The 24,334-nt window shown below is 49.2% G+C and overlaps 7 protein-coding genes across 9 annotated transcripts; 3 read left to right on the top strand and 4 right to left on the bottom strand.

Annotated features, from left to right (window-relative positions):
* Window positions 1-857: 857 nt before the first annotated feature.
* Window positions 858-3,889, bottom strand: AAFC00_006013 (uncharacterized protein; the record flags this gene model as incomplete). The annotated part of the gene is made up of 3 exons (XM_069345896.1): window positions 858-965; window positions 1,026-3,315; window positions 3,387-3,889. The coding sequence occupies 3 exons, from the start codon at window positions 3,887-3,889 to the stop codon at window positions 858-860; spliced, it is 2,901 nt and encodes a 966-aa protein (XP_069198103.1).
* Window positions 3,890-5,353: 1,464 nt separating this feature from the next.
* On the bottom strand, window positions 5,354-5,816 carry AAFC00_006012 (uncharacterized protein; the record flags this gene model as incomplete). The annotated part of the gene is made up of 3 exons (XM_069345895.1): window positions 5,354-5,532; window positions 5,599-5,695; window positions 5,751-5,816. 3 exons carry the CDS (start codon window positions 5,814-5,816, stop codon window positions 5,354-5,356), a joined length of 342 nt encoding a protein of 113 aa, XP_069198102.1.
* Window positions 5,817-7,624: 1,808 nt separating this feature from the next.
* AAFC00_006011 (uncharacterized protein) lies at window positions 7,625-9,464 on the bottom strand (the record flags this gene model as incomplete). 2 transcript variants are annotated; one of them, XM_069345891.1, is made up of 3 exons in its annotated part: window positions 7,625-7,669; window positions 7,811-8,099; window positions 8,158-9,464. In XM_069345891.1, 3 exons carry the CDS (start codon window positions 9,462-9,464, stop codon window positions 7,625-7,627), a joined length of 1,641 nt encoding a protein of 546 aa, XP_069198100.1. The 2 variants fall into 2 exon arrangements, with proteins under 2 accessions (XP_069198100.1, XP_069198101.1); XM_069345892.1 differs by lacking the exon at window positions 7,625-7,669 and having other exon boundaries at window positions 7,778-8,099.
* Window positions 9,465-10,192: 728 nt separating this feature from the next.
* Window positions 10,193-11,206, top strand: AAFC00_006010 (uncharacterized protein; the record flags this gene model as incomplete). The annotated part of the gene is made up of 2 exons (XM_069345890.1): window positions 10,193-10,409; window positions 10,476-11,206. The coding sequence occupies 2 exons, from the start codon at window positions 10,193-10,195 to the stop codon at window positions 11,204-11,206; spliced, it is 948 nt and encodes a 315-aa protein (XP_069198099.1).
* A 2,111-nt stretch (window positions 11,207-13,317) lies between these two features.
* AAFC00_006009 (uncharacterized protein) lies at window positions 13,318-14,160 on the top strand (the record flags this gene model as incomplete). Of its 2 annotated transcripts, none has more annotated exons than XM_069345889.1 (2): window positions 13,318-13,444; window positions 13,499-14,160. In XM_069345889.1, the coding sequence occupies 2 exons, from the start codon at window positions 13,318-13,320 to the stop codon at window positions 14,158-14,160; spliced, it is 789 nt and encodes a 262-aa protein (XP_069198098.1). The 2 variants fall into 2 exon arrangements, with proteins under 2 accessions (XP_069198098.1, XP_069198097.1); XM_069347823.1 differs by having other exon boundaries at window positions 13,351-13,444.
* A 468-nt stretch (window positions 14,161-14,628) lies between these two features.
* On the bottom strand, window positions 14,629-15,489 carry AAFC00_006008 (uncharacterized protein; the record flags this gene model as incomplete). Its single annotated transcript, XM_069345888.1, has 2 exons — window positions 14,629-15,096; window positions 15,184-15,489. 2 exons carry the CDS (start codon window positions 15,487-15,489, stop codon window positions 14,629-14,631), a joined length of 774 nt encoding a protein of 257 aa, XP_069198096.1.
* Window positions 15,490-21,014: 5,525 nt separating this feature from the next.
* AAFC00_006007 (uncharacterized protein) lies at window positions 21,015-24,102 on the top strand (the record flags this gene model as incomplete). Its single annotated transcript, XM_069345887.1, has 3 exons — window positions 21,015-21,504; window positions 21,571-21,746; window positions 21,805-24,102. The coding sequence occupies 3 exons, from the start codon at window positions 21,015-21,017 to the stop codon at window positions 24,100-24,102; spliced, it is 2,964 nt and encodes a 987-aa protein (XP_069198095.1).
* Window positions 24,103-24,334: the final 232 nt, after the last annotated feature.

Genomic DNA, 24,334 nt, shown 5'->3' with positions numbered 1-24,334 from the left:
TGCCTTTTTTTTGTTCGTTCGAGTGAAGTTGTTGTTCAAGTATCTAAAGTTGTACTACAGTTGTTATGTTTTACTGCAGTGCGCAGGTAAAATCTATAAGCATACATACTCTACCTTTAGTACTAGTAAGCTACGGTAATTCACTAATTACCATCTTATCTGGATTGCAACACGATCTACAAGATACGACGCGATATACTTTCGTGCTTGTGAGAGAGAGATATCATACACAGTCTTCGCATACACTACACTGTACTACCATACAATACTACAGTATACCCCATACATGCCCCAAAACGAACAAGATAATAAACGAACAGGAAAATCGACTATGAGGGATTTTGATAAAGTACAGTACAGTACAAGGTTTACTTTACAGTAGACAGAGAAAAGGCCGCGAAGGAAAGGAGAAGGTGAGAGGGGTAGAGTTTGAACTTGTGTGTGGCCAGGTTGGATGATTCGCTAGATGATAGATTGAATGCTTGATGGATGGATAACAGAGTAATCGGGGATCAGAAAAAGAAAGAGAAAAGGGAATGATAATTGGTTTGCACATTCTGTGTCTTGCTCCTTCGATCTTGATATCTTCTTTTCTTTGCTTTCTAATGGACTCGAGAATTGGGGATCGAGGATCTTGAGACGACTTCTCTTCTCTGACGAGCAAAAAGGAGATGAAGATCAGGGCTTGCTTTTGGCTGTCTCCATGCTTTTTTACGCGTATATGCACCATTTTCTCGCCTCGTACACTGCTTTTCCTTTTCCTGTTCGCTCTCGACGTTCTGCTCCTCTTTTCCATCCCATCTGCAAATTGCAGAGTCGAAGAGAAGAAAAGAGAGCAGTTTGTGTGTCATATCCTTTTACGGCGGGTAAAAGGGCGCTTCGCCGAGCGTCAATCTCTCTTCCATCATCTTAAGCAAGATTGGAGGCACGCTTTCGTCTGTTGCGCGGATGGTGAGACGATACATCTGCAGAAGAAAATTTAGCTTTACTGGTATGTCAAGAAGCAAGAAAAGAAGTAAGCAAACCTTTTGTCCCTCGTTCGGTTCCAGTCGCATCAAACATCCCACTTTGCCTTGCTCGCTCATACTCAAAACACATGCAGCAACAAAATTCTTCTCGTTCGGATCCACCCGGTCGAGGATGCCCCATTTGAACCCCTCTAGTATGCGCCTCGTGGGCACTTGCGAGACATCTTTACTAGCAAAGATTTTCTGTGCCTCACGCGGAGCGCCGCCAATCTGCTTCCAGCGCTTGAAGAAGTCTTCTGCAGAGAGCGGAGCCGACGACAGATACTTGTGCAGCGCCAGAGGTACTTGGAGGGTCAAAGCCTGCAGGGCGCCAGCAAGCCAGGATATGCGCAGCGTGGGTGCTTGTGTGAATGGTCGACGGCACTCTATCATCACCATGGCCATAGTCTGGCCTGCGGGTCCGATACGTGTGTCCGGGAGGTTTTTCACGTCCATTTTCAAGCTGTCGGACGAAGGATTGTTGAATGTGGCTGTGAAGGAAGTGAGTGCTGACGAGGGTGATTTGTTGGTGAAATACAAGATGATGCAGCCCAGTTCTGCGCGGTACTCACTCCGCAGACCAACTTGAATCTGACCGTCTTCGTAGAGAATGCCTTCGGGTTGAGCCAGCAGCATTGCATGACCGCGCTCCCAGCCTGGAGACAGATGGGTTGCGGTAGCCAGGTTGGGGGCCTTCTGACCGTTGGCTTCGTTGGCACTGAAGAAGTCGAGTCCGGACAGCTCTTCTCCAGGAGTCTTCATGCCACCCGGAGTGGTGGTGCCATTTCCGTTGGCGCCCTGAGCGGTGCCGTTGCCGGTCGGCGTCGTCGTCAAAGTGTTCCCTGCTGAGAATGACCGCTTCAGAGTGTTGTTGCGAGACAGGATGTCCATGTTTGCGTCTTTACCGCCTGCAACCCAGGTTCGCTTGTCTGTCGTGTTGTGGTGTTTCGAGTGGAGTCTGCTGAGCAATGCACTTGCGCGCTCAGGGAAGGGTGGCATCTCGTCAAGGACGGTCCTCAACAAGTCATCGGTGGGCATGGTAGCCAAGGCGAGATACTCGCACGCCCTTTGTTGCAGCTCAGAATCCAAGGTGTGCGAATATGTCTTGAATGCTTGCAACAGTTGAGGCTTGATTTCGGGGAAGAGATTGACAAACTTCACAAATGCTGACAGAATCATGGCACGTGTGTTAGGCGAGCAAGCGCTGAACTTTGACTGCAAAGCGATGAACTGCTCGATAGGGCTGCAGCCCTTGCTGTCTGCAACCAAATGACCGAATTCACCGAGTAGATAACTGCCGATTTTGATCAGAGTCTCGTGGCACTGCTCGGCGCGGAGATAGTCAAGGATGGTAGAGGCGGCGTAGACCTGGAGCTCTTCGTTGTTGGTAACAATCTGAATGACACGCTGCCAGACTTCATCGCTGACATGGTCTCCGGCCATGGAGATGAGTCGCAGGGAAATGTCGACATACCACTGGACGTCAGTGGCATACTTTTCGGTGAGAATGGCGATTTTCAAGACCATTTCTTCCCGAATAGCATAATCGGCGGTTTGTAGGTATTTGAGGAGTTCGGCGACAATGGGTCGAGCATTTGTAGAGTCGCACATGCTGTAGAGCAGATCAAGACCCTGTCGACGGACACTGATATCTCTGTCTCGTAGCGAGCCGATGATGATCTGCTGGTGCTTCTTGATGGGATCGAGCGTCTCGGAGCGGGCAGCAAGGTGAGTCATGGCTTCAAGACCGAGATATCGCACGTTGGTCTCCCTCGACTGGATGAATTTGCCGAGTCTCGCGGAGATCTTGACCATGAGTTCCTGTTCGGTGTCCAAGTGGATGACCAGGTTGATGGCTTCGAACAGCACTGCATTCTGCGCGTTGTTCTGCTGAACATTCTTGGGCATCTCCATGGCGTTGTCCATGATTTTCTGCAGCGACTCGCGGATCAAGGCTCTGGTATGTGTGTCCTCGGAGGGCGGGAAGTACTGCAGCATACGCAGCAGCTTGACTTGTATCCACGGACACGGGACTTTGTAGTAATAATAATCTCCTGGACAGTCCAGGTCAACAACGACTCTTTTGAGGCGCTGGGCGGCCTTGACGTAGCAGTTCCTATATTGCTCCGGATCGTCCTGGGCAAGGGTCATGACGAGGGACGTCACCGACAGGGCGACTCCCATATCCTGGTCGTCCATGATGGAGATCATTCTTTCCGTCCATTCGGCCTGTACGATGCTGGGCGCTTTGCGGTATAGTCGAAGCAGAGTCAGGGCGGCCTTTTTCTTGACGAAAGGCTTCGAGGTGCTGTTGCAGTCAGTGAGTAAGAAAAGAAGAGGAAAGAGACAAGGACTTGAAAGAAAAGAAAAAAAACATACGGCGAAATGAGCAGTCTATGTACATCCGCACTGAGCGCCTCTCCCATTTCTCTGCCTCCGACATTGGCAATTGCATGTAGAGCGAGACAATTGTTCAGTTCATTTACGTCCATCAGGTCCTTTCTGATGCTGTTGACGACCAGGTGCAGCAACTCATGTTCCTCGTGCAACATCAGCGTGACGGCCAGATAGCCAATCTGCTTCTCGCTGTACTTTGTCGCGCTGACGAGGTTGACGGCCTCGAGATGGCCAAAGTCGACGTTCCAGCCGAGGATGTAGATGTACAGCAGTTTGCAGACATATTTCTTCTTGTCGTAGCCGGACAGGGCGCCCTTTTTGAAGTTTTGCCGGATGTTGGCCAGCTCCTTGTTGATCCGCTTCTCCTCGAGTTCGCGTGCGCGGGCATTTCTAAGGTCGGCAATGAAAGAGACGAGACCGCGCATGGAGTTGTCCTTGCTGCCTCCTCCACGGCTGAAGATGCCGCCTCCTGCCGAGGACGACATGACGGGCGCCTCTGTTCACTGATGCTGCTGCTGCTGCTGCTGCTGTTCGTTGCGTTATAGGCGTTGTTGGATGTTACGAGCCCGGCGGGGCTGTTCCCTGTTTAAATCGTCCAGTCTTCCGGTGTCGTTGGTGGATGGCTGTTTTCACGAGTGTTGTTATTATTATTAGGGGCTGCACAGTATGTTGTCGGAGAAGCGACACTGATATCCGTAGGGAAATCCAGGGAACGAATCCACTGTTGTGAGGTTCGTGAAAGGTCACTAATAACAATGGATTACTACTCTTGCTCCGAACCCTCCTACATGCATGTCACCAAGTGAACTGTACTAATTAAGTGTACTAAGAGAGCCGACCCGCCTGACTCGGGAGATGAAATCACCTCTGCAAATCCAATCTCTAGCCTCTCTCTCTCTCTCTCTCTCTCTCTCTCTCTCTCTCTCTCTGTGTCTACATCTCTCCCAAGGCTCTCAATGTCACCTTGGTCACACACATGAGCTTCGCCGCAATTATGTGGCTTAGATTGCACTCAAATACGGTACGTATGGGCAAGTGCAAGCACGACTACTTGTACCTGACCTTATCAGTGTTTATCAACTATCTTTTTTGTTCAAACGGTACGGGATCGAGCAGCCGCAGCTTCACACTCTCAGAGGCTCCTCATTCTGTTCAAGAAAGACTCGGCATTTGAGGGACATTTCATTTCCACAGCTTGCAGTAAACCTCAGATCCCGTGAGGCACTTTGTATCGCTCGACCGTGTTCAGGGCATCACATCATTTGCTTGTCCATTACGATTCAGGGTGAGATTGGGGCCTTTTGTTCTGCCTCTAAATCACTCCGATGAATCCGTGCACACGGCAGACAAGACTTCCGACCGACGTGCTGACCCTGCACGCTGTCGTCGCTTAGAACTCCGCTCCCCGCGTTTGTCTCTACATCAAACATGTCGACCCAGGATACTTGTATCCCGGCATCGGCTGTTGATTGATAAGATCAGATAATCATGCATTTCGTCACTGTTTACATTGCAAAAGCTGAGAGTTTATCTGATGAGCATTAACATACACATCCTGTGCTGGACGCACCATCAGGACTGGTGGGTTTCTGAGGCAGTGCAGTGTCGGTGACTAGCGCTGCCAGCATACATGTCATCGCTCTCCTTCCTACCTCTCGCCCAGAAGTAGGCTCACTTGTGTGAATTACAAATGTAAGCTACCGTACAGAAAGATATGCCCATCCTGCACGTCGATTGTAAAGTTGAGTCTTCATTACTACTGTTATCTCCGAGTATCATAACTTGGTTTCTGTGGTATCATTTCAAAGCCCCGCACCCATATACCCTCTGTCCAGCCCAGAGCAATGCCATAAACGCCAGGTACCATGATTGACTAGTCACCCCTCTCCCGTGTGTTTCTGATTTCCTTGCTCTCTGTCGAGCAAACAGAATTGGTCACTCGTCTTGATCTAAGGCTTCAGAGGCTTGGTGGTGAAGTCGGTCTCGAGCTCGCTGGAAGCACCGGCCTCAGATCCAGCGCAGGAGCAAGAGTCGGCAGATCTCTTGCCGCAGGCACAGGTCGAGCCGCTGGGCTTGGTGTTCTCGGTGGAAGAGCGAGAGCAGGTGCATTCACCGGCAGCGCGCTGGTCTAAAGGAAAAGAATGTCAGCATCCTAGACAACAAGACGAACGGCGCTATCAAGGTCGACACTTACTGCAGGAGCACCTGGCACCGACAGTGGTGTTCTCGGTGGATGCCTTGTCGCAGTTGCAGTGCATGGCAGCCTGCTTGCCGCAGGAGCAAGTGGCCTCCTGTGGAATTCTTGTCAGCGATGCTTCGATACCTGATCATGAGCAATACCCGTACCTTTGCGCAGATGCAACCACCCTCACGGCCGCAGCAGGTCTGGGGAACAGCAGCGGTGGCAGACATGATGTTCTGATGTATGATTGATGGTATCGAATAGATAGGTTTAATGGAGTGAAGAGGCGAAGTCAAGAAGTTCTGAGCAGACAAGTTGCTTTGATGTGATCTGTGATGGAGTCTTGAACTTCTGGATGGAATAAGAACTATGAGACAAAGTCACGACAACACTCAACTATCTTATAGCAAGTGTAGCACCAACAATGCTGTCTTGTCCAGTGACGGACCTATGCATCTGACCAATCACCGTCAGCTCATTGCTCAGCACGCGCCAAGACTATATCCCGTCGCCGAGCGCCCGGACCACTTATGAGGCTCGTAATCCCATGCCATCTCAGCTGCTTCGCGCATCTTCCACCCTTGTAATCATGAGATGTTACATCCGAGCGCTCTATTTTCTAATTCGAATAACGTTTATTCATCAGCCTGGTTTGGTTTTCGGTTGATCTGGCCTATCATCGCTGACTTGATGACCGCTCGCCTTGTCGTTGTCTGCTACTACCACCCATTTGTTGCCCCTCATGCGTATGCCTCGTGCATTCATTCAGCCGATCTCGATAGTCCGAATGTATCCTTTTCGCGTTACCGAACGGTCATACGATCATACGATCGTAACTTGGTCGCATTCGTTCCTGAGACTTAGCTAGGCCTCTAGGATTGGTCACCAAGTGTCGTGGCCACTGGGAGATATATACTCCTTGGAAGTAGGTTGCCTTGTATATCCCAGCAGATGTATATCAGCATCACTGTACTTCCTATACACGCGTGATGAGCACTTCAAGATCACTCTGTCGAGACTAGGTGAGACCGATCTTGCTCTATTCTTAGCTACCTTTATAGAGCGGCTATCACATTTCAATGGTCATTTGCTTCGAGCACTATGGAGATCCTTTTACTTGATGATATCTAGTAAAGACATTAGTATCGTCTCTTACTCTGCTGTTCTGCTTAACACTAAACTTGCCTCCGATTTTAACACTGCAAGGTGGTCGATATTTGCTGCCTGTAGCCCTTTGTAGATTATCCGACAGAGTTCGTGTGGCAGGAGCTCGTCTCTACAGAGTGGCACATATTGGATCTCAAATTCATTCTAACAAGCAACTCGTAGCCCCTTCCTTACCTTGATCTATAACGCAAGTAGCAAAATCTAACCTCCTCCTTGACAATACGAAGTTGCAAGTTGTGGTCCATTGGAAGCACCATACTGTAGAAAAGTTCGGCTGCCAACGGCTGTCCGCGGCAGGAGCACAAAAGCCGAACATCCCACTTCGGTCGTGTTTGATAAGACCGATAAGATAACTACTAGTATCTCCGCAGGGAGCTATTTACCTGACTTTACCTATCTTACTTTGTCTGCTGTACTTGAACACTTTGCATGCTGCCTAAATTCGAGTTCCTTTTCTTGTTCTGTTTTTATTCACCTTCGCGTGCTTTGCCGGTATGGCTTCCGGCTTGAAGAGTCACAGATAGAGTTGTGAGCAGGTCGCCGCGCTCTTCCGAGTCCTCTCTTCTGTAACTGTCACTGCATGCATCTCTTATGCTTCCTATCTTGACATCTGGTTTTACTAGTTGCTACTGTTACTTGGGCACAAGTAAAAGCAGTTGGACCGGTAATTCTGAAGGACTCTCATAACTCATCAAGTTTTGTGGAAGATGAAAAGACTTTTTCCACCGCTTATTTACATGCATACTTTCGTGGTCCCGTGAGAAAGAGAGACCACTTCCAAAACTCATCGCTTTCTTTTCATAAATTACGCAAGAGAACATTAGTTTTGTGTTCCTCTTCCTTGCAGTGTGCTGAGCTGTTCAGAGCAGCCTCACATATCTTCAAATGACGATGCCGGCGACTCTTTTGCGACTGGCTGTTGAAAAGCAAAGAAAAAGGATCAGTTTTTGAGCTTCATGAAAACAAGAAAATAAGAGAAAAAGAAAAGAAAAACAAGAGAAGGACTGATATGCCTGGCTTCGACCTAAACAGCTTCAATGTTCTCACGGTGTCGCACCTTGTCTTTAGCCGTTGAAAGATCGGCGGATTCAACATCATGACGGAACTTCTCCTCTCGCAATCTCACCTCCTCGAGGACGACCGTATTGGCTCTTCGCACGGGTCTGATGGAGAATAGTCGATCCATATCTTCCAGGGGAACCGACTTAGTCTCGGGAATAAGGAACCAAACGAAGACGATTGAGAGAATCATCATGCTCGCGAAGAAAAAGTACACGCCACATCCGGACTGTCCCATGTTCAAGAACATTTGGGGCGTGAAGCGGGAGATGATGAAGTTCCAGAACCTGATTGTTGATTGATTAGTACATGTCTTTCCCAGACCGTCCACACCCCAGCACTTACCAATTGTTCGCGGCTGCGGATGCCTGGCCAAGGGAGCGAGTGTTCTGGTCAAACATCTCCGAATTCAGTACCCACGGGGTACCATTCCACGAGGGAGTGTAAAAGGCTGTCCAAAGGTAAAAGAAGAATATGGCAGCGATACCACCGGGTCCGAGGCCATCAGCCTTGTTCTTCGTGGCATTAGTGCCTAGCAGGTAACCTCCGATGATCCACATGCAAATGGAACCGCCCGCGGCACCAATCATCAATAGCTTTCTACGACCGAGTTTGTCGATTAGAAAGAATAACCAGATTATAGTAAGTACCGTCTTGACTACACCGAAAATGCCGGTGGTCAGGAAAGACGTGTTAGTGCCGCTGATACCGATAGATTTGAACACTGTAGGCGAATAGTAGTTGATGGCGTTGATACCACTACCATTCTGCCACAGGAACAGCATTCCACCCAGGAAGAATCTCCATTGCACTTTGCGGTCGCGCCCGACGGCTTTGAATGGTTTCCAAAAGCCAACTCCGATGGTCGCTGCTTGCTCTTCGAGTGCAGCATCGATGAAAGCAACCTCTTCAATGATATACATGTCCTCGCTGGTGAGATTTCGTATCCAAGTAAGGTTTCTCAGGCCTTCTTCTCGTTTGCCCTTGGAGTACAGCCAACGGGGAGACTCGCGAAGCCAGAGACTACCGATCAACAAAAGACCTCCTGGAATAAGTTGAACAGCAAAGGGGATGAGCCATTGAGAGTGGCTAGGCGCAAGAGTCTCGCTGATACCATAGTTGATCCAAAAGCCGACCAGACCGCCGATCTGCCATCCGAGCTCATAGATACCGACTAGTCGGCCTCGTACCGCTGGAGGGGAGATCTCAGAAATGTAAATTGGAACGATCATGGAAGAGCCTCCTACACCAAAGCCAGCAAGCACTCGGCCGGCGTAGATGGGTGACAGGTCACCATTCTTCGCGGCAAGCATGATTCCTGCGCCAACCATAAAGACAGTGACGAAGAGCCACAAGCTTTTGCGGCGGCCCAAGAAGTATGCGGACACATACGCAAATAGAGATCCGAAAAAGGCGCCAGCCTGGTAGACGGAAACGATGTTGGACTTTACCAGAGCGAGGTGGTGAGTACCCATGTGGTCGAAGCCAAATTCGGTCGAAAAAGACTTCAATGACAATGTCGTTCCAATGAATGCAGAGTCATATCCAATCATACATGACGCAAAGGATGCAACCGCGGCACAGGCGTACACCCGCCAATTGTACACAGCCGACGGCGTGGGTCTGTCTTCGAGGAGAGTAAGGATACCCATCTTGTCAATTGATGTGCGAGAGTATGGTAAGGAAGGATGTGGCTGCTTCCAACTTTGATCAAACCTCCAGACAGATATCAGAGCCGCAGACAATCTATATTGCTCGAGTCACGACCGTGGCGATCAATCGGATCTGGTAAGGCTGTCAAGGTCGTCGCCTCCCAATTCCCATGTGTCATCCAACTAACGGACCAACCCTCTAACCCTTTCGCCAGTGAGTGTAAAGGGAGATGTGCTGACCACTTTGGATCCTTTAAATGCTTGAACAATTGAAAAAAAACTTCTTTCCCCTCCGCCCATTTCCCCACGTGGAGGATCTGATCTCCGCGTTTTACGAAGTTGGCGGGGTGAGTTCATGTGGTGTGGTGCGAAGTCGGAGGCGAACCGCCTCTTGCCAAGTTGGCCGAGACATCCGTCCTATATGCCGGCTGGAACTCTACTTGGGGGCGTTTCCCACACTCTTGATATCTTTGTTAGTCAACATCGTCAGCAAATACAAATACAAAGAAGTGTATGATATTGCGAGAGGGCGTGAACTTCGAACACAATTTCCATATTGTATGTAGCACCTCAGGACTTAGTGAGACTCCTGCGTGGCTTATCGGGATAATATTAACTCAGGTTTGCAGAGCAGTAGGATCACTTCTTTCCTGAATTACTAAGTACTTCATCAAGACTTGGCGAACAAGAAGAGGCCTCAACTATAGCATTTGCAAACGCTGTACAACATGGCGATCCCCGAGCATATCATTACATGCAAGACTCCGGATATCCATTCCGTGGATCGATTTGGTTTCCTTTTTGGATACCCGATCGCACATTCCTTTTCACCATTGATGCACGAGACAGTCTTTAAACACATTGGCTATAAATGGAGACAATTTTTTTTAGAGTCTACAAACATGTCACAGTTCCTCGAACTAATACATGAACCTAACTTCTTCGGTGAGCTTGCTAGACTTCAGTCATTGCATTGTGGCGGCACCCAACATCATGCTAATTCTTGCTCAGGTGCATCGGTTACTATGCCTCACAAGGTGGCAATCATGAAGCATCTGGATGAAATCACTGATGAATGCGAGGCTATCGGCGCATGCAACACGATATTCCTCAAGCGACTAGGTGACAAACGTATATACGTGGGCACCAACACAGACGTTATCGGCATCAGAGAAGCATTCACACAGAACGTGTCGAATCCGGACGAAGTCTACCATGGCAGACCGGCGTTAGTCGTGGGCGGTGGAGGCGCTGCCCGCAGTGCCGTTTACGCTCTCAAGAAGTTCCTTGGTGTAACTACGGTGTATCTCGTCAACAGAGAAAAGGCAGAGGTCGACGTCATTATTGATTGGTGCAAGGGGCATGGCTATGGCGATGGTCTTGTGCACGTCGCGACAGTCGAACAGGCTCAGTCGCTCGAAGGTCCAGGCGGCATCGTTGCTTGCGTTCCTGACTTCCCGCCCTTGACTGAATCCGAGATCGAGGCTCGTGACATTATGCAGATCTTCCTCAACAAGCAACACAAGGGAGCGATCCTAGAGATGTGTTATCACCCTAAGCCTTGGACACAGATTGCAGCACTCTCGGAACAAGCAGGCTGGCAAGTGATCCTGGGCACTGAAGCAATGATCTACCAGGGTTTTGCTCAGAGCCAGTGCTGGACGGGGAAGGCTCTTGAAGAGCTCCCTCTCGAGGAGGTCAAGGTTGTCATTGCGAAGGAATTGGAGAAGTCGCCGCATTGATTGTGTTTTGGAGAGGTATAACAGAGCATTCGTGTCAGCTTCTTCTTACAGACGAGACAATTGATACGATCATGATGGAGCATGCATGGGGATGTTTGTGTTGTTCTTTACTGTTGCATAGCAAAATTGGCTGCATATATCACATAGAGAATTGGGAAGGCTTTAGAGGTCAAATATATTTCTTTTTTTCCCCATGAAGTGTAAATAAAGCTAACCATTGAGGTGACTCCGTTGAAGGTAACATTTCGCTGGTTATTCGCTAATATTGTTGCCATTTCGGTGGTTTCAACATAGAAACCTCACTCTCTACTGTATTTATCTACTCACACCAGCCTTATACAAATGATACTGTTTTCCTGCACTAGATCAATACTGGATACAATTACATTCACAACAATAATTTTGTATCACTCCACCCCATGCTAGTGTTGAAGACTTGATCCTTCACAATTTATCTTAGAGTACAAAGGAAGTCATTGAGCGAGTAATGCAGAATGATAAGTGTCGTAAGCCGCAGATTGACCTGAAAATCGAAGCGCCAATCCTCTCGAGTCAACGTCCGTGCGCATTGAAGATCTCCACATCAGGCTCCTCCAGTGATTGCGGAGGTCACATTAGACCTCTATCATGCAATTGAGGCGAAGCTTGTTCTGAAGCCATATTCGTTATATCAATGTTCGATGGAGAGGAATTTTTCCCGATAATATCATTCACAACCAAGAGGTGTTGAAACTAGAGGACCGGCAGAAAATGTCGAAGCGCTCTTGGTCCGTGGCAAATGCGGCACAAGGTCTCCTCGATATGAATGCAGTAAGTGGCCCTAGGTGACAAGTTACATATAAGCCAAGATCCCCTGAGTTGATAGAGAGTCGTGTAGCAAGGTGGTCGTCAGAGTTCAGCACCTTTTGCTTCTCCAAACCAATCAGGCACAAATCAGGAATCGATGACATCCCCAGGTGGAGTTGGTACTCCGCAGATTTCGAGAAAGGTTAAAGCATGTGCAGCATGTCGCAAGCAAAAGGTGCGTTGTTTCAGCTTTCATTATGTGTATGTGAATGTTGCTGATGAGAACGCAGATCAAGTGTCTGATGGACAACGGCGAGCCGCCATGTCGAAGGTGTATTGAAAGGAACTTGTCTTGTGTGCTGAATAAAAGTCTTCAAACATTGATAAGTGAAGGGTCAATGTGGAAGGATGACATGCATCGTGATATCCAAGAGGTACATACTGCGATGCAAGAAGTGCTAAAACGACTGTCCATGCCCCCTATGCCACCATTGAGAGCACAGGTTGGAGAGGAAGAGGAACGTTCCCCTGTCCCCGAACCGCCACAGAAGAAACTACCGGCAAAAGCGGAATCTGTCGCGCCATCATTGGACAATTCACCGAAGATAGCACCACGCCATGAGTCCTTGCAGAGCATACCGATAGAGTCGCTGTACCAGATTACGCGCCTACGGTCGTTGCGCTCGGAAGTGACCGGGGAACCTTCTCACAAAGATGGGGTGAAGCCTGACATTATCTCGAAAGGAATCATTCCTCTGGAAGAAGCAGAACGACTCACATCATTGTACCTCAAGAGGCTAGATCACTTCGCTTACAGTATAGCGAACAAGTTCACAGACTTGCAGAGCGTCCGTCGACGTTCACCAAAGCTATTGGCCGCTATTTGTACGGTCTCGGCGCTACACGACCCTCAAAGCGATCGATTTTATGAGCCTTGTCTTGAAGAGTTTAAAAGGCTGCTTGCGGATTCAATGTTTAATCGACGTGTAGATCGAGAGTCGCTCCGGGCTATGTGCATTGGCGCATTTTGGCTTAGCGATCTATCGTGGACTCTGTCAGGCCATGCTATTCGTCGTGCCATGGCCATCAGTCTGAATGCGAACTACCAGAGGTTATTGGCCGAACCGTCGGAAGATGCTATAGATTGTCTCCGATTATGGTACTTCTTGTATATTTGCGACCAGCACTTGTCTATCTTGTACGGAAGGACTACTATCATCCGGCGGGAGGAAACAAGTATCCAGGGTACAGCTAGGTATCTCGAAAGTCCTGCAGCGGTTGAGCAAGATGTTCGGATGGCTAGTCAGGTGGACTTACTTGTTATCATGGGCAATGCTCGTCAGTTTTTCGGGCGAGATATGGGCGGCATGTTGACACCTAATGCCGCTGATCATATCGCTCACTTTGATGCACAGCTTGATGAATGGATGCGACAATGGATGAACCGACTGAGTAAGTCTCGACCTACATGTGCGTCCAAAAGGTTTTGCTAATTTGTGTTTCTAGTCAACCATGACTCTATAGGCAACTTTCCGTCAAGGGGTGTATTGTTACATTACAACCTTGCGAAACTGCATCTACACTCGCATGTCTTTCGAGGCCTTGGGGATTCGGCCGTCCCGCCACACTTTCATAACTCGGCCGTCACGGCTGCGAATGCTGCGACTCAAATATTTGAACTTCTCCTAACCGACGTTTCACTCCGGGATGGACTTGTCGGAATGCCTCACTACACGCACACCATGATCGCGTTCGCCTGTGGCTTTCTTATGCAGATCATTTCAAAGTACGATAGCACATTCGTGAGCCCACCCACCGTGCACGACCTAATTGGCAGACTGGTCGAACAATTCCGGTCAATGCCTACTGGTACTTGGCACTTGGTTCGTTTGCTTGCCGAGGGCCTCGAAAAGATGGCCAAGGCGAGCTTACGAAACCAGCAGTCGAGGCCCATGGGAGGTTATCAATCGCATGCGGCGCCTCCAAACAATGGACAGATGCAGAATGGGACGGGACTTACACCAATGGACTACATACCCCGACAAGGGGAATTCAACATGAACCAACCGGACCCGTTCACAATGCCAGACTTTGGACTATCGAATTCGTTCTTGCCATTCGAAGACGTGAATTCGCTGTTTAGGTCTACCGACCTTGGCTATCTCTGAGTGAGCCAATGGAGTCACGGCTGTCTCGCTTATCATTACAAGCTCCGGCTGAGGTCTGATGTGGCGCTCATCACAACGATCTCAGTATGTTCTGACGCACTGGCGTGTTGGGCCTTGCTTCGTTATGTGCTTACACTTCGACACGTCCGCAAATTCTACATGGTATAGCTTCTTGTTGCATCTTTGGGAAGTTGTCAAATGGCTGGTCAGACGACTTGTATCCCCTCTTATCAAGTTCTCGAACGATTCCTTCTGGGTAGGATCGTTTTCTCGGCACTTTCGTGTTATCGAACCACGCTTCAGCATATACATATGATGTAATAACAGACTTCCGGCTACGAGTAACAAGGGATATATAATCACACAACCCACTCTTCCGCGGATTCTCTTCCAATTGTGAATAAGTGGAGATACCATGACGACCTCATTACACTACTTCAACAGCTGATATCATAAAGTTTATCACTTTTAGTCCCCCGACCCTAGCTTCCAGAAGGCACAAATCTCAGCCATACAATAAACGCTGAGCAGTTCTCCCGCCTCTTCGAGCACCTCATGTTTATCAGCCCGACTCATATCCCAAATCATCTCTCCAATCGACATCATCATACTCGCATTCTCCTGACTAGCCAATTCGCCGCCACCATACTGCTCATCGAAGCTCGTCTGTAGGCCCTCGCAAAAGTAGACCTCACCTGGCGCAAGAGCTTTGAAAAGGCGATAGAAGCTCGTGCGTTGTTGCACCATGCTATGCTCGCCGGTGTCGATGATGATGTCGAAGTCGCCTCCTGTGTCCTTCACCAGGCTCTCGAGGAATGTAGAGTCAGTGTGGATTGTCGCTCCGGTGGTCTTTGCTCGGTACTTCTTTGTGCAGGCGGCGTCTTTTTCGATGAAGTGCAGGTCGATGTTCGCAAAGTACTCCAGCCAGAGATGATACTGCACTGCCAGTCAGCCCAACATAAATCACGAAAAATGAGTAATCCGTCAAGAAGTGCGATTAAGAGGATATCCAGCAGCACTCACGATTCCACCCGGTCCAGAATCCATATCACAGCCCAAGCCAATCTGCAGCATCTTGATCCTCCGATTTCGCAGCGCTGGGAGATATTTCTGATACATGTGCTGGTACTTATGACCCGTGACCTTATCCGGCACGGTCTCGAGGGCTTGCTCATAGAAACTCGGTTTGCTTCGTCCGAAGTCCAGGAGTCTGGTCGCGGCGTGCGGTAAGGAGGTGCTGATGCCTTGACGATGGCTGGAGAGGCCGGCGATGAGTAGGACAATTGCTGCTGCTGCCACGAGGGAGAAGGTATACCGCGTGAAGGCCATTGCCTTCTTCTTTCTTCTGTTTCTTGTATCTACTGTATGAGTGTGTTTGTGGTGGGTAATGGCTAAGGTGGACATCTATATCTCTTCGGAGTGAGGTATGGGAATTAAGCAAGGGATTATGGAGTCCCCCTTGCATGAGCTCTATGTATACAAACTATATTGTGCTTCTTGATATGAGAACCTGTTTGCCATACTGTTGAATACTACATAATATTCTCCCGATCATCTCACTCTTTCTCATCTATCGTGGATCAATTCCTCTCTATGTACATACGAAATCCAGGAAAAGAGGGAGAATATCACGAGCCACTACATAATATTCACAACTTGAAGACATTTAGGCACAAGTTACAAATCGTTACACGCTTCGAGAACAAGCGCAAATCCACCTTGACACCAAAACATCAACCATGATTGCCCGACCGTGATGTTCCAAAAAGGCAGAAAAAGAAAAACAAAAGAGATGACGACGCGAGCAGGATTTGAACCTGCGCATCCGAAGATAATAGATATCGAGAATCGAATTCATTCAAGTTCTAGTCTATCGCCTTAGACCGCTCGGCCATCGCGCCAATTGATGAATGCAGTACTCATTATACTCGTTTATAAAGCTCAACATCTTGTTGCACGTGGTAATACGCGACATTCAGCTTTGATCAGTCGAGCATCATCTAGGTGACTCCACGACGATATCAGGTCGTGGGAATATTGACTCGAGCAGCTTGGCTTGTTTTCTACTTTGTGTGGACACTATGTGAATACACGCATTGGGAAGTAGTCTTGTAATCTTCCTTGTTGTACCTCATGCCCTCGTCGCAAGGAAGCAATCCTTAGAAACCATACCTCGGCTGGATTCGCCGAGTCTTCCACTCGAGGGCAACCCTGTTCGTCGAGCCTGGACTTTCAACGTCCTGGATATGTTGGTTGAAGGAGGGTTTTGGAGGTATGTTATCTTCGTACGAGTCGTATGCATTAACAATGGTCAGTACTATTGTGATTTCGATCAGTACAATTTGAAGCATCGTCTATGAAGGACATGGGAAAGCAAGCGTTGTTTGGTCCACTGTTTAATACAGCACATCTCGTATATTTGACGTGCAGCATATTTCCGGGACGACGCTCACACAATCTCCAAGTAGATTTAGTACTTTCGACGATCCGCGGAGATGGACAGCGGCGTGCAATTCTACAGTAAAATCATATGTTGACTTATCGTCCCTAGGTCTCATAGCATTACAGCTAATGTCCATTAACCATCAAGCATTCCGGATAGGGCTTAATATATTATGGTAGTATCAGAGTCGAGTTATCACGTGATAAGAATATCGCAAAGCTCCGAATCTTTGTTGGTCTAGTGGTCATGATTTCCGCTTGTCATTCGAACTACGCTTCGTATACAAGCGCGGGAGACCGGGGTTCGATTCCCCGACAGAGAGCTTTCCTTTTGCCGTTCGTTCTACTGATAACTTATCGTTTCGCCAGATATGAGCGTGAGATTGTAGATCTACTGTACTCGGCTGATATGTTGACGCGAGGGCGAGGCTTTTACTTGGATGGCAGGAAGAGGGCATCAACTGTACCACAAATTGTCAAGCGTGACCACTCTTCAACCTAAAGTATTTGAACAAGCACCATCACCAGTATCTACTCCACACCGATGACACATGGGTCCTGCCACTTGGCTAACACTGGATGAACAAGTCGTCTATCTAGTATACTATACAGCGTGGTGGGTATTTGTGTAATGGAATCCAGATTCATATTACTCGTACCACCAAGGTAGGCTCGTAGGGTAGTTCCCCATCGACATACAAAGCTTATGGTGCCTTTGACCCCTACTTGGTTCTCGGTAAGCGACTACAGTATCATGCCCTCTTCTCCCAAAGCAAAGCCAGTGTCAGAACGAAGAGTACGGGACACATGCTGCAAATTTGCTCCCACGCATCACCAGTCTCTCTCGTGGCCGAGGGAAACAGCATAGAAATCATCGTCATTTCCCCATTCGATGCCGGCCAGCTCAAGAAAACCATCATTTGATCGCGTGAGGCCATGCTCAATATTCGAAAGCTCTTCGCTCTGGGTTTGCCCATGCACAGGTGATGGTGGGCGTGGGATCTGTTTGGCCACTTCCAAGTACTGTCGACTAGAATCCGAGCCACCATGCTGATCATCCTTTAGTTGTGAGTCTGTGATAGAATCGTATGGGTCGAGTTCGAAGTCGACAATCCAATCGTGATTGGGAGCGGCCTCCAAGGCAGGAGAAAGCCATGTCCACTGCTCGAAATCACACGATGATTCATCTCTAACGAAGCCGGGTGCATTTGGAAATCCTCGAATGCTGCATCCGTAGCTGTGCTCGCTGATCTCGGAGCTTTCATGCAAATCAGCGTATCCGGAACCATAGATTGCCAAATCACTCTTGCGGCGAGTCAGTCTAGCTTCGGTACCATAATCGTCGACTTCAGAAGCGTAAAAAGCTTTGCATGTTTGAAGCATAGCTCTTGCTTCCGAATTATCTACTGCCTCCAGCTCAAAGAATGCAGGAAGAGAAAAGTCAGGCCCATCCAGAACATACTGTGATTTACAATGATATAATGCATCCCTGTCCTTATGTTCGTTATGCCTTGAACATCTCTCTTGAACCGACTTTTGGGTTGTAGCAAGCCCGGGCAATGGCTGGGGAGTTGGAGCTTCAGGACGTGCTGAACGAGGTGGACGAATGGCGCGGCTACAGGGTTCGTGCAACAGATTCCGGGATCTTTGGCAGCAACCACTTCATCCACCGGTGCATCAAAGTCCTCTACACTGAAAGCTGGGAGACAAGCTGCTACAAAACCGGGCGCAGCGTCTGAATTTCGATGCAAAGGGTCGGTTGTCTGAGCTTCTTCGCGAGAAGCGCAACTTGCCTCATAGGCTTTGTAGGACGAGAAAGCTGTGATAGGCTTCATTGGAGAAGTGGCAGCTTCCCAACCGAGAAAGACATCTGCAGCCTCGCGAGAGATCTGCAAGGGATGATGAAGCGTCTGTGGTAGCGACGGAGAGCCCCCAGCAGCTTGTGTATCACTCGATCGTGCTATGCCAGAGGCGGACGGGACAGGCTCCACGGTGATAGGACTTGACGGCACAGATGGCACCAATGCCACGACTTCCGCTGACTGAGCTGTAGAGGGCTTCATGCAAGCCTTTTGCAGCTCGCAAGGTGTCGACGTTTCAGCCGCACTTAAAAGACTTCTCGGTGGGATGAACTTGGAGGCCTTTGAGAAAGAATGCTAGTCACTTTGCAAAGGGACCAGATCTGGCCAGGTGATGTGAATCTTTTTGTCATCGATATTAATGATGGGGGTATAATTCCACTGGACGTTGTCATTAGGTAGTGAACGACAAGGTGTTGCTGTTGGGAGGTATTTAGGTGACCATTTGATTAGAGCCAAATCTCCACTTGACTTGTCGTACGCTACTGGGATGTCCGCTGAGGAGTGTAGCAGAGTACCCGGCTCTAAAGACGACTGTTGGCACATAGGCATAGTATCGATGGTCTGTCGGGTGACTGAAGATGGTGTAGATGTACCAGGAGTATACCAGCACACCACATTGCTTGCGTCTTGACCCTCAGTCGCTTGACGGAGGGCCATATCGACAAGGGTTGAGATCTCGGCGTCGACCTTGCCACTGTGTTTTCTGGTCACCGCCGCCCTCTTGCGTCGATGACGGATACTCTTCCGTTTAGTCGCGTGGTCATTCCGAGCTGTGGACCAGTGATGGCTGGCTGAGTCACTACAGACATGTCTGAGGCCCTCAAAGAGGTTCTCTATCCGGTGTCAGGTAATTGCGCGGAACAGGGGACTTATACGAACGAGAATCACCACAAGCTAGTGTCGCAGAGCTGACAGGCTCGAATACAGCAACACCTCCTGCTCGATGATGTGCGGCGCTGTTGTAAAGTCTTTCCTTTCGGGCTAGTCGATGAGTCCGCGATGTTCCTGATTTATCAGAAGAGACTGTACCTAGGCGGGTCATGCCCTGAACGTCTTGGAAGAAAAGGAGCAATCGATATATGAACGGGTAGGAATATACCAGGAGATGTGAAGAGGCTGATAGGAGGTAATAGGTTTCTGACAAACACCTTCTTAGGAAGTCAAGGTAGTAGGTAAACTTCGAGAATAGTGCAGATGGAGGCGAGGAAACAACACAAGCCATCGCCACAGCAGTATACCCCCTACCTGATTTGCTGTACCAATCTTACCTTGTCTAATCTGAGTTAGGAAGCGATGATGGCCGACTTCGTGAATGTTGTGTGGTCAGATCGTAGCTTCCTCATTCAGAAAATGTATTTGAGCATTGCTTCCAGCTTGCTTCTAAGATGTTCACAAGATATCTTGCCTTACCTTGTTCCTCGACCTCTCTTACTAGTGGATCACACATCATAACCATCTAGACGAAGTTGCCTATACAACGCACATTTTGCATTTCTGCAATGAATAATGCTGGCACTCAATGTCTTGCGATACGCGGCCTCATCCTCGGTCACTTTGGAACGTCTCGTAGCTTCGACACGTCGTCACCGTCGTGCCAGTACATCACATTAAGGTGTCGAGTAAGAGTGGCACTAGACAGATGACGAGATGAAACCCTCGATTTTGATGACAACATGGCAGATAAATTGGATACGATGAAGGTGGAAGTTGTGATTTTCCGACAAATGGGGCATAAGAAACAATGATCTTCAAACAGCACGCAGGAGCAGGTGGATCGGCTGACGTTTCATGTGCGCGTTGCAGTCAAAGCAGTGGTCCAACCACAGACGCTAAAACACGCAGGTACGACGCAAGGGTCACGGCTGACAGCGGCAAAATATCCGAGCGCATGGTCCACCAGGGTTTGGTTCGTCTTTTCTCCGTTGTTTCCGAAAGTAGCATCACCGCGCGAAAGAAAAATGTGAGTTCAAACTGTCGTCATTCTCAAGTAAGAATCCATCGAGGAGAAACAGACTCAGCTCGAGAGTCGTTGTGGCAGAGTCGAGCCTAATGGAATAGGTTACAGTTGCCATTCTATTCTTGTATCAGGCAATCTGGTGAAGAGGGCTACCGGTATAGTGAATGTAAGTGTAGGAGACCACTTTATATGCTATAACGCCGATTTTCCCAACCCCTCTTCCAAACACACTGTCGTTTATGCGGTTTGTGTTTCACCATCAATCAGCCATCTGTGCATACGCATCCACCTCCCCACTGCCCATTCCTCGTCACCTGCTCTTCCTCGATACAGATTGGTGACTGGAGATACGACCCGAGGCAAAGCGAATGATTGTCCGGTCCAGCAGATCTCAGTCCTTGCTCGGTCAATTGATTGTGCGAAATTAATGATTTTCTCCCCAATCGCATCCCCCACAGGATTTGTCTTGTCTGTTGTCTTTGCCCAAAGCCTAGATCTGCGGTTTCTTTTATGATCTTCCCAGTGCGCTCATTTGGAGATAATTTGTGATTTTCCTGCCTTGCGGTGAACGAGGTCGTTGCGCGATCCGCAAAATGTCTCTTAGAAGCAACACTCCTCGTCGACCGAGCCAGCGTCTTTCACGTCACGGATTTTCCCCAATACCAAACGAACAGGGCAACAACATGCAGTCCGGTGACGCAACCATCGACATACCTCTTCACGACATGCCCGACCAGAGGCAGGATAGTACGGCAAACATTAACGACCCCTCTTCCCCACTACAGAAGCACGCGGATGCAGACCCCGACAGCAGCCATCGCATGTTCGGCGGCCGACGGGTGAAGAAGACTAATTCCAAGACCACTGGCAAAGTGGGCGAGGATGGCGAGAAAGACGTCCTCAACAAGATGGGCAGGATTTACATGAAGATTACAACTTTCAGTACATTGACGAGATATCTGGTTTATGTCACTCCGCTCGCTGCTATTATCGCGATTCCGATTATTGTCGGCGCCACCAGCGCCCAAGATGCCAGACTCGGCGGCGTCAGGATTGTCTGGTTCTTCTCATGGATCGAAATTGGTAAGTCATTGGACGCTCTCAGCAAGTCTAACTCAGCCACGCCTTTCTGACTATATGTTTTTGTAGTCTGGCTCAGTCTCTGGTGCTCAAAACTCGTCGCTCATTACTTCCCTTATGTGTTCCAATTCCTCATCGGTGTGGTCAGCTCAAATACTCGCAAATACGCCTTGATTTTAAGAGCTCTGGAGATCCCCTTCTCGCTTGTGGGTTGGTCAATAACGTCATTGGCTACTTTCGCTCCCGTATGTATACGCCTGGTTGGCCAATACAAAAGCCCGAAGCGGTCGCTGACCATGCCAGATAATGACTCGAAACCCTACAAATCGCGCCGAGAATGACACAGGACTGAAGCACTGGGAGACCATCATGAATGAGATTCTCGGTGCCGCCGTTCTCAGTACTTTGGTCCTGCTTGTTGAGAAATTCATCATCCAGCTCATCAGTGTCAACTATCACCGCAAGCAATTCAATGCCAAAATCAAAGAATCCAAACGCAATGTTTACCTTCTCAGCCTCTTATACGACGCCTCCAGACGACTGTTTCCCATGTACTGTCAAGAATTCGCCGAAGAGGACTACGAAATCAGTGATCAACTCAACCTTGCGCTACTGGGAAAAGAATTTGGGGGAAGCAAAAGCAGAGGCAAGAAGGCTTCAAAGCGGGGATCAAAGAATCACGGTCGCTCAGGTTCTGCTACTCCCTTCCGCTTAATTCAGGACGTCGGCAGATTTGGCGACAAGGTCACCTCGGCGTTTGGAAATGTTGCACAGGAAATTACCGGACGACAAGTCTTCAACCCCAACAGCGCACACAGTATTGTTGTCGAGGCGCTCGACAAGCGACGCACCTCCGAGGCATTGGCCAGGCGTATTTGGATGTCTTTTGTCATTGAAGGCAAAGAGGCTCTCTACGAAGAGGATATCGCCGAGGTGCTTGGCGACAGCCACAAGGAGGAGGCCGAGGAGGCATTTTTGATGTTCGACAAAGACAGCAACGGCGATATCTCTCTGGAGGAGTCGGTCAATACCGTTGTCCAACTCAGCCGCGACCGCAAGTCCCTCGGCAACAGTATGCATGATGTCGATCAAGCAATCAACGTTCTGGACCGAATTCTCATGGCTGTATGTGCCATCATCGTCGTGTTCACCTTTATTGCCTTCCTCAACAAGAACTTCCTCACAACTCTCGCCACAGCTGGAACCACACTGTTGTCGCTGTCTTTCGTGTTTTCGGTTACTGCTCAGGAGTTTCTGGGTTCTTGCATCTTCATCTTCGTCAAGCATCCATTTGATGTGGGTGACCGCGTAGACATTGGCTTGGACAAATTGGTCGTCGATCACATTTCCCTTCTGTTTACCGTCTTCCGTCGCGTCGCTGGTACCGACATAGGCCGTATGGTACAAATCCCCAACAACGTTCTGAACACACTTTGGATCGAGAACGTCAGTCGAAGTCCATACATGAAGGAGCAGCTGACACTAGATGTATCATTTGACACCAGCTTCGAGGACGTACAAATACTCAAGAGTGAGCTTTTGACCTTTGTCACGGACAAGGACAACAGCCGCGACTTCCTACCGGACATTGATATTGAAGTATTGGGCACTTCAGACATGTCCAAGCTGCAGCTCAGAATTGAAATCCGTCACAAGGGCAACTATGGCAACGAAATCCTCAGAGCCGCGCGCCGATCGAAATTCATGTGCGCCCTTGTCGCTGCTCTTCGCCGCGTGCCCATCTATGGCCCCGGTGGTGGCGGAGACGCTCTTGGCAGTTCAGATAACCCAACATACTCTGTCACTGTTGACGATGGTTATGCAAGGGAGGCTCGTGATGCATCGGCTAATTCAAAGGACGAATCTCGCTTGGTGCCGAAGAAACAGGCAGCTGCAACACTCAGTCCCCAGCTCTCGCGCTCCAAGACAACAAGCTCGCCACCACTTGGACTGAGCGCAATGCAGAACGCGATCATACAAGACCTGAACGCTGCACCGGCCGGTTACGATCCAGCGCGCGATGAGGCATGGAACTCGCGCGATGATAACAGCACTCTAGCTGGAGAGCGATCCTCTGGTGACAATGTTCAGCGTGCGGATGCTCTCGAAGAAGTGCGCGGAATGCTACGTCGTGAATCGACTCGTGGAAAGCGCAGACCGGGGCAAGATAGTAGGCAAGCCACTCCCAACGTCCCAACAATCCAAGAGCCTGGTTTTCAGGAAGCCCAGGTGGCATATACAGACTACGCACAGCGAGGCGCAGCAGCCATGCAGGCCAATGACTATGACACGTACAGATCCCAGGCTCAAGGTCTCCAGCCAACTCGCAGTGGCATCGCCTCGGATCAACTAGGAAGCCCCAACGTTGGATCGCCATTGCCCGCCACCCCTAGTGCATATATGGCAGGCCAGGAGGGCTCGAGCTATGTAGAGCCCTATCAGACCATGAGTGGGACTTCTGGTCAGAACAACGGTATGGCGCAGATAAACAGATCTGTCAGCAATCCCTACCGGGTACCACAAAGTGGACAGCCTCAGGCCGCCGCAACACAACAAGCGACAGCAGAAGAAAAGAATGACACCGATGACGAGTACATTTGATCCAAGATGTTTACGTAAAGGAGTGCACTGATTATAGGGAGTTGAAGGTCATTCAGCGGAGATCTGGTTTACAGGCGTTTCTAGACGAGGTCAAAAGTCTCTACGGCAAATGGGCATATGCATATCCGGGGAGCGTGGTTAGAAAAAGGTGTCGATGTCACTTATGATCTCTCTCATAAGGTAGCTTGGCACGGGTATGATCCGGGATAAGCTACAGGATTCAGGACTGGCT

Source organism: Neodothiora populina (genome assembly GCF_041146345.1).
Source record: "Neodothiora populina strain CPC 39397 chromosome Unknown canker_contig_6, whole genome shotgun sequence".
In the NCBI taxonomy this organism is placed as follows: Eukaryota; Fungi; Ascomycota; class Dothideomycetes; order Dothideales; family Dothioraceae; genus Neodothiora; species Neodothiora populina.
The sequence above is the reverse complement of the archived record's forward strand: the minus strand, read 5'-3'. Positions and strand labels throughout refer to the sequence as shown.